At 29.1% G+C, this 9,705-nt stretch overlaps 1 protein-coding gene across 7 annotated transcripts in view; it reads left to right on the forward strand.

Moving 5' to 3' along the window:
* LOC118188041 (D-ribitol-5-phosphate cytidylyltransferase-like) overlaps positions 1–8,997 on the forward strand; it is a 75,786-nt gene extending 66,789 nt beyond the window's left edge. For all 7 annotated transcript variants that reach the window (XM_035358385.2, XM_085822680.1, XM_035358383.2 and 4 more), the window contains 3 exons: positions 850–938; positions 1,042–1,314; positions 6,143–8,997. In XM_035358385.2, the coding sequence (XP_035214276.1) occupies positions 850–938; positions 1,042–1,314; positions 6,143–6,241 (461 nt within the window). In that variant the 3' untranslated portion in view covers positions 6,242–8,997. The remainder of the gene's footprint in view (positions 1–849; positions 939–1,041; positions 1,315–6,142) is intronic.
* Positions 8,998–9,705: the final 708 nt, after the last annotated feature.

Below are 9,705 nucleotides of genomic sequence, written 5' to 3' on the forward strand. Positions count from 1 at the left end.
CGTACGTGACAGCGGCTGATAACTGTTGCCGAGCAAAAGTCACGCCAGCGTGACAGCACCCGATAACCGTTGGCGAACAAAAGTCATGCCAGCGTGACAGCGGCCAGCAAAGTATTAACTTAAAAAAAAATATTTTGATTTATTGGATGTGAAATTTTACTGTAAAACAAATGTCTTTTGATGGCATTATTGCAAGTTATCTATAGGAACTAAGTTACATAAAGGAGGTCTGTGATTACCACAATGTGCCAGCTTTTCATTGTTTAGATACTATTTCTAGGTAGTAAGAAAGGAAATTGCATGCAAAGAATGTGCTAAATTGATTAAAAATCTGAAAGAAATAAAATTTGCTTAGTAGTTTTAGTTGTTCTAATTATGTTACTTGATATCTTTGAAAGCTAAACAAGAAAGTAACATTATGCCTATAAAATAATGTACAGCATTTCCATTACTTGATGTTAACGTGTAAAACAATGGTGTGAATTAATTTTGGATTAATATATAATTCATATTTTATGTAAATAACCTTACCTAAAATATTATTGTTATATTATAGATTGACTGTTCAGTCTTCCTTTGAAATTATAAGAATATTCAAGTTATTATAATGTAAGAAATCTCACATTAAACTTTTCATAAAATTTTATTTTGGTTAAAACTGTGTATGCCAAGGTATGCAACTTATGCATCTTAATTTAAAAAATGTATGTTACAAATAAATTTTTTTTGTTTAATGTTTTAACTAAGCTTTTGAGCTAGGATGGTAAAGTGTTACTACTTTTGATATGAAAGATATATATTATATTAAATTATTGAAATGACAAAAGAATGAACATATTTCTATTCTAGAGAACCAAGCAGTTGGTATCATCAGCGGTGCTCCCATTGTAGAGTTTTTACCATTTCTAAAAGCATCATTGAGCAAACGATTTAAAACGGTAAGTCAGAAGTTATGTATTCTCAAAATTATATCTTTGTTAATTTTATAATTCTAGCCATAAAATATATAATTATTCTATGATTATTATTTTTTTCTTTTAGATCCAGTTGCCTGGAAAATTTACTGATTCATCTTTAAAAAAGTTTCCTAATCTTGTGAAAATATATAGCAACAAAAATCTTTATGATTTAGTCGATCAACTATATATTTTATATGGAGAACATAAGCCAATGGAACAGTCATGCATAGCTCACATTCTGTTTGATAGTTTTGACTCAAATATAAATTTTTTGGAGTTGCAAAGGTCGGCTAAAGCTGGTGCAAAAGCATTAAAGCCACTGAACATATTAGTATATTTTATTGTAATAGAAAAGGTAATGTAGATATTTATATGAGTTAACATTTTGGTAATTACTTGTTTAATATTTGTAGCATGATATAAATTAATTTTTTTAAAATCATTTACTAGTGGCCCTGATAAATAATAAATAACATGATTTTTTCCCCTTCTTCTTTGTAATATCACTCATAAAATTAAAGGAAAGAGTTTAAAATGATTTTATTTGAATTTATATTACCATCCGCTGTTATGAATCTAGAAGCTGAAAAATGAAAAATAGTGAGCATGTAATTGAAATGGCAGATACTAACAGCTATAATTTAAAAGAAAAATTATTTCTCTTTTAAATTATAGCTGTTTGTGATGAAATTTGGTGTTTTAATTATAATTTACAGGCAAATCAATCTTCATCATCACAGGTAAGAGGAAATAGCCATAGAAATTTTACTTTTAGAACCTTTTAGTTGAGACAGTGCTGGTAATTTTTGAATAAGTAGAGGGTAATTCACAAGGAATCTTGGCTTGATGAAAAAAAGCAGCTGGCTCCATGTTCTGCAAAGTTGTAATAGACCTGACTACTGAAAAGACTATTTTAGAAAAAAGGCTCAGCCATTTGAATCCATAACTTTATTTCTGTTGCTGTTTAATACAATTATGTGTCTCTTTCTCTTATTACTGAGCTTTTGATTGCAAACTAAATTGCAGCTTTCATTAATAACCTGTTTAGTTGCTAGATTTTACATTCTACTTTCTGTTTTGTGAAATGAAACCTTACACTTAAAGAGCACGATTTTTCTGTCATTAAAAATTTTGTTTATTACTCGTACATTTACTAGTATAAAAGGAACACATCAGACATTTTGTTGTGCAGCAATTTAAGATATTATTAACCCAGGTTTGATCTTGCTGGGTATGTCATACCCACCCCTTCCATTTTTTCGCTGTTTCTCTCCAACCTTTTTTTTTTAAAAAAAAATGGGTTATTCTTCTTGTAGATGCCCCCAGGGCCATAACCTTGGAAGGGAAGATTAAGGGAAAGAGTTCTAAAAATAGTTATCTTGAAATTGCCAGTCCAGGGTATGTTCCACCCAGTGTGAGCATTTCTGTTACAATTCTGAGTAGTGATAGACGCATTGAAATCATTCTCTTACTACAGCACGTTTTCGACGTTATGATGAAGAAATGCGACGTTTAAGAAATTTACTTTATACAGTACAAAGTCCGTAATCCGGACTCGTCGGGACTTTGGTGATTCCAGGTTAGGTTTTTTCCGGATTATAGATTATCAATTTAAATCTGGTAAGATGGCATGCAGAAATTATACAATTAAAAATATGAAACCGTAATTTATGAAATAAAGAGCAATTATGATCTAAAAGGTATCAAAATTTACAAAAAAAAAAAAAAAAAAAAAAAAAAGCGTAATATTTATTTGTTTACTTTATTAAACATTTCTTTCAATGTAAGTTGTTTAAGTTGCTTCGATTTTTGTGCTAATACTTTCTCTTTAATTCTCTCTTCTATAAATAGACATAATGTCTTGTTTAGTTACAAAGTTTCACTGTTCAAATCCTGTAATTACTGTGTCGAGAATACCAACTAACTTGCCAATCGAAATTTGTTCGTTTTCAATAACCTCTTTGTCACTTTATTCACTATCGGAAGCGCGCATGTGTAAACGCTTTACTGGCTTTACATGCATGCGTAAGTTTGTAGCTTTAAAGTCCGGATTATAGATCATTCCGGATAATGGACGTCCGGATTACGGACTTTGTACTGTACTGTTGCTTCGGCTGAAGAAAGTCTTGAGGAAGGTAATGAGTTTTTCAATAATGAAGAAATTTTCAGTAAACACGAATCTTTGACTGAAATAGAATCTGATTTAGAGGGTGATCTTTCTGATTCAAATGAATATGACTATTTTACAGGAAAGGATAATATAACAAAATGGAATTCCATTGAAATGTTAGAATTACTGCTAAAAATATAATTTCAACACTCCCTGGAAACACATGCGTTTCTCTTCTGGAAGCTTGGAACTTACTTATCTTCTGATTTGATAAAGAAACTAATGCAATGTACTAATATTTTTATTAGCTCAATTAAAGAGGACCTTTCTCAAGAAAGAAACGCAAAAGAGACTGATGAGGCTAAAATAAAAAGCATTTATTGGATTGCTGTATCTTATTGGTTTGCATAAATCATCCCATGTACACTCTTAGACAAAAAAAAAAAAAAAAAAAAAAAAAAATGATGCACTGAGAAGATATAAAGCAAATTGGACACAAATTGATATGCATACAGGTTTCAACGGAAAATGCAAAATTTTACATTTTGGCTGCCAATGAATGAACGGTTGTCGCTACAGCGCATCTGATCTGCACAACTGGCAGGACATTTAAGAGGAGAAATTATGATTCCAGGTCATAAATTCTTCACGAATTTCATTCCGTGTACTCTAGTAGACAGTAACTATGCCTTGCATACAGGTGCATGAACGATATGCGCAGATGTCAGAATTTGAGAGAGGTCATGTAGTTGGGTTCAAAGAAGCCAGTTTGTCTTATCAGCAAATAGCTCGACATTTGAGCAGGATTGATGCCATTATTAGACGATGTTGACAGGAATGGGTGAACCATGGCCGCACATAGCGTCAGAAGGAAGCACTAGGCCTAGAGAAACGACAGAACATGAAGACCGAGCAATCGTCAGAGTTGCATTCACAGCCCCAGATACATCATTATCATCGATTGTACATGCAACTAGTGTTTCAGTGACCGCAAGAACCATTAATAGACGGCTCACAGAATGGGGGCTGAGGTCACGACGCCCCTTGCGCCGACTACCATTGACCTCTGTACAATGTCAAGCCCATTTGCAGTGGTATCGGGCTCATTAGCATTGGAATGTCACTGATTGGAGTAAAATAGTCTTCAGTGATGAGTCCCGATGACCACCTAAGGCGACTCTGGAGACTCCCCGGACAGCGGTGTGATACCAACCCGACAGACAGGCCGACAACCAGGAGTGCAAGCAATGTCAGGTTAAAATATTTTTTAAATAAATTTTGTTGTTAAAAGGGCCTTTCTGTTTTTCTTTCGACCTTTACCACAATGCAGATTAGGTAGAGTTAGATATTAATTAGTTACCTTGATTGTCCTGCTCTCTATAAGTAATTTATAACTTCTGTCAATTGCAGATTTTACTAATTTATAAAGAATTAGGTATTGAGTTAATAAAAAAAAGTGAAGCTTTTTAGAGAAGAAGAATTTTTCAACAACTAGTTTTCATAAAATCATCCAGATCTGTAAAACATACTAAGAGGTACACACAGTATATAGAATGCTATGGTTATAAAGTTATTTCAGCATTGTTTTTTTATCAGTTCACTCCAGAATATAAACACACTATATATATATATACCATGTTCACATAAATTTCTACCCTGCCTTTATGTTTTTAACTCTTGATTGTAGACTTCCAATTGAAAAAAAAAAAAAAAAAGTTTCAAATGGTGCAAATATTCAGATTTTGGCATTTTTAAATTAAAAAAATATAAAAATTATGAAATATAACATTTTATACATTGCTTCAGTCTGATGTTTATATTTAGGAAAATTATATACTCGTTATAAAAAATAAAATACAAAAAGCTGAATTCTTGTACAACCAAAATTGATCGAGATATTTAATTTTAAAATTTTCCATTAACCTCCCATGTAGAGTAAATTAATAAATGAATTAGAATAATTTGAAGTTGATTTTCCCTCCTTTAATTACCATTGAATGGTATTCTTATATAAGTACTAGTATCTTTAATTTATAATTTTCTTATATTTGATATGACAAAAGAATTTTCATACAAGTCTCATGCTGTCTTATTACTGTATAATCATTATATAATAATCAAATGAAAAATTCATTAAACTAAAAATATTTACAATTTTTAATTCCCACAAATAAAGCCTGTCAGTGTTTTCTTGAACACAAATTTTATAAGATCACTTTTTTGAAAATGTATATAAATACTTTTCATAACAATCTGTATAGAAATGCTTATAATTTAATCTATTAACACGAGAAACCTTTTTCAGAACTGATATTTCATTTTAGTTACATACAAATGCAAGCATCAATTATGTGTGTGGCCTCAGAATGTGGCTTTCAACTTAAAAATAAAATAACTTGGCCAGTTTTTGTCATATGGGTGTTAAAACTTTTTGCATTTTATTTTTAATAATGATTATAAATTTTCCTAAACATAACCAAAGAGATCATGGAATTATATAAGAATAAGATTCAGATCAAAGTTAATTTTTTTAAATTAAAAATGACAAAACAAGTATATTTGCATTATTTGAAACATTTTTATTACTAGAAGTATATGTCTCTAATCATTGGTTTTGAAAATAAAGGCTGGGTAGGGACTTACATGGATGCAATGTACCTGCATGTATATATTTAAGCCAAAATTGGAGGGACAGAAAAAGGGCTTAAAAATCTATGGCTGGAATAGATATGCACTTAAGTAACATTATTTCCCCCTCCCCTTCTCCAATTGTTTTATCTTCTTACTGTTAATAAAGGAAAGACTTCACGATATAAAATACTTAACCATCTTTTTCAATTGCATACTTATTTGTTTTGGGGGATAAAATTGTGTGAAAAAGTCTTGACTATTTACACAGATTAGCTAAATCGAATGAGTGAAATGAATGTGATGAAATTGAAAAATAAAATATCATAGGTTAATTTTTTTTTAATTATTTAAACATCAGCTTTAGAAAAAAAAAATTACCTATATTGTTACATTTATGAAAAAATGCATGTTATCGTAAGTAATGTATTTCTTATCCCTTTAGGAAGGTTCTTCTGAGACATTTGAAGAGGTTGCAGAATTAACTACATCTTTATTATTTGATAGTAATCCTAATACCACAGGAACTATATTCTTTTCTTGACTTAGTTAAATCAAATAAATTTTGTGCCTTGTGATAAAACTTTGTAAATTTTTGTAGATAATATGTGTATATTGTTTCATTTGTTATCTACTAAAATAGTAATACCCTTCAGTTTTTTTAAATAAATTTAACAAAGGAAACTCTTAGAATTTATTTGCAATAATTATCTAGCAAGCAAAAATTAACCACAGTAACAGATAAAATAAACATTCAAAAATACGAATATTGTGAGTTATTTTTTTTTTTTTTTTTTTTTTTTTTTTTTGCCTCAAAAAAAATGCTTTTGAAAAATATTTATGCTTCAGAATGTTATTATATGGTCTGTCAATATGGAATATTAAAAAGAGCTTCATTAAAAAAATATTGCTGATCTTGTAAAGTTAAAAAAAGTAAATATTAGGCAAAAGCTGGTGCTGAATTCCTATTTATAATTCAGAAGCAATGAATATTTTATAACTATTGAAATAAATATTTTACATTTATTATTTATAATATAAAGTTTATCAGAGGTAAACTTTATAACTAGATTTGGGATATTTAATTTTCAATAGCAGCATTTTACCCTGATTTTACTTTTATGTTAGTGCTTGTTGATAAGTTACCTCTGTATGTTTACATAATCCTTTTCATACTGGGTTATGCATTTATTATACAAACTACAATTACTCATAATTATTGTCCAAATTTGTACTGACTTTCTATATTCAGTAAATATAGCTAGAATATATGAATATTTTGATTATTTTTTCACTGCATAAGATCTTTCCTATATTCAATCTTATAATCTCCATAATATTGTTTTGTGTTGCATGAACATTACTGCATTACGTACAAGGTAATTTTCTGAATAACATGATTCAGAATTCCTGATATTATAGCTCAATTTAGAAAATGTTTCATTATTCCTGTAGATGAAGAAAAAGAATATATATTTTTACTTTTTGTTTATTTATTTATTATAATTTTATTTCTGTAACTGCTTTAGAAGTTTGCGAAAAGTCTAAACAGTAAAAAGTTTCAAAATAATGCTTCACCAATTTTTTTTTTAAATGTTTGTTTCATAATGATGATTCCGACAATGCATTCATTATGTACTTTTCATATATTCATTTATTGATATGTCACACATTGTGTGCCGAAAGACCGTACTTTTTAAGCTATAAATTTTATGTATAATTTTAAGTGAAGTGAAATTTTTCAATTATACCATTAAAAAATTTTCCATGTATATCCGTGAAGATAATTCTTAAAAACCGGTATGCTATAATTCAGTTCTTAACGGTCCTACATTCAATTCTTATTGCATTATTAATAAAGATTCATATCTGATAATACCTGCTTGTGATGTAAAAGAAAAAAAAAAAGGTGGGAAAGACAGAAATAAAAGGGAAAAAAGTGTGAAATTACTTAATTCATAATACATATTATTAAAATCTGCATTCGTCTTCCACTTAATGGTAGAGAGTTGTTTCCAGAGAGGTAACCCCGGATTCCAAAAATTCATGGGAAGCCATTTCGGCTGTTTTCGCCTTCTGCCTTTAATCGGTTGAGATATTCATTAAAAACTCTGAAAATGCTCATTTTGAAAAGTTTTGCCACTTCTCGCTTTCAAATTGTACAGTTTGTTAATTAAAAATTTGTAAGTTTTACAAAATATGATATAAGATTAGCATTGCCAAATATGAAATGTATTATTATTTATAGCCATATTATAATATTAAAAAAAAACAGCATTTTAAATAAATAGCTGCTGTTGGCAACTTTTTTGTTTCAGGTTAGGATAATTAAAGTGAATGTGAATGTTATTGCCGTGTCAAAAAAAAAAAAAAAAAAGTTATATTATATTACATTAAATTTAAGTCATGATGTCATACGTATTAATCTGAAGTGTCAAAAATTTTCATTTCTTGAAGCGGATTTGATTCATATTGAAATGTTTCTGTGCATTTTCATTTCAGGTATACATAGAACTTAAATTTTCTCTTTTCCACAGGTTGTTAGTATATTTTAGTAAGAAATATTTATTCAAGGCAGCTTGAATATGCAGATCTGAAGACTATATATTGAAAATTCATTTGTTTATATATAGCAGTACATATTATTTATGCTGGTTTCCTATACTGATACATTTTCAGCTTCATTTACATGTATTTTGCTTTCAAGTGTTGTGGTAAAATGCTTATATCTGTCACTTATTGTTTATTGAACAGTACTTAGTGATGTGACCTTCATTTTCTAATATTTTTTACATATATACTTTCATTTTACTGAATCTAAAGTAAAAGTTACATCTTTTATTCAGTTCAAAATGTTAAAACGTTTAATAGTGATGTTAAAATATATATATATTTTGCTGTTAGTCTATATTTAAAGCAGTTTGAAAATTTTTAGCTTTTACAATATTTGTTTTAACACATAAGGTAAGCATGAATAAACATTTCTGATGGGGAAAAATTTATTTGATTTTAAACTTGCATATATAAATATACCATGTATGAAGATTCACATTTTTTTCTTATTAACAACTCACTTTCTGATCAACTCAACTGTTTCAAAGTAACAAGGATATAAATTTGTATCAGCTGAAATCTCATTTTTCCCCCCCCTTTCAACTTTTTTTACGATTTATGTTTCAATCTACAATGAAATTCGTATCAGTATTGTATGTATAAAACTTGCATATAATTTATATGCAATATAATTTATATGCAAAGCATTTATTATTTAATGTCTTTAAATAAATTATTGCATTTGGATCAGTTTTGTTTCTTTCAGCCTTATATAAAAATGTTATCTGTGATAATGAAACCTAAAAGTTTAGGTACTGAGACTTGAGGAGCTTCATAATTAAATTCTCATAGAAAGCAACTAGTTCTAGGAAACTAGTCTGACATCTGTTCCACCATCACAGCATAAACTCCCCATTCTATTTACTACATGATGAAAACTAAAACGTACAGGTTGAAAGATCTTGACATATCCTTCATGAAGCTCATTTTTGGAATACTTTTGTAGCCCAGAAAAATCTCCCAACATTGAAAATTTATAATATAAGAATATCAAACAGCTGTTACAATGTTACTAACAAATTATCTTTTGATTAAAACATTTTTCATACAAGAATTCAGAGATGAAGATTATTATTGAGATCAAATATTGCTTACAGCCAAATACAGTAAAAAGCCTGGCTATCTGGAAAGCTCAGGAAATGCCGAATTCCAGATAATTGAGTGTATAAATTCAATGTAGAAAGACCAAATATGAATGGAAGAAATTTCTGTCCAAAATCAGTAATCTTATTTGTTACCAAATCGAATATTAAAAGCCTACATTTAAATTATGTAAGATCTCGGAGGAAGGAGGGGAATGCATTACAGACATAAAAGCCATCATATTTCATAGACCTTAAACGTGAAACATCCGATCATGAAGTTGTGCTAATCGTTGTGATAGAAATTTAATAG

The sequence above is a fragment of the Stegodyphus dumicola genome, chromosome 8, assembly GCF_044657685.1.
Source record: "Stegodyphus dumicola isolate Sdum_Otavi_A_Nest chromosome 8, ASM4465768v1".
NCBI lineage: Eukaryota > Metazoa > Arthropoda > Arachnida > Araneae > Eresidae > Stegodyphus > Stegodyphus dumicola.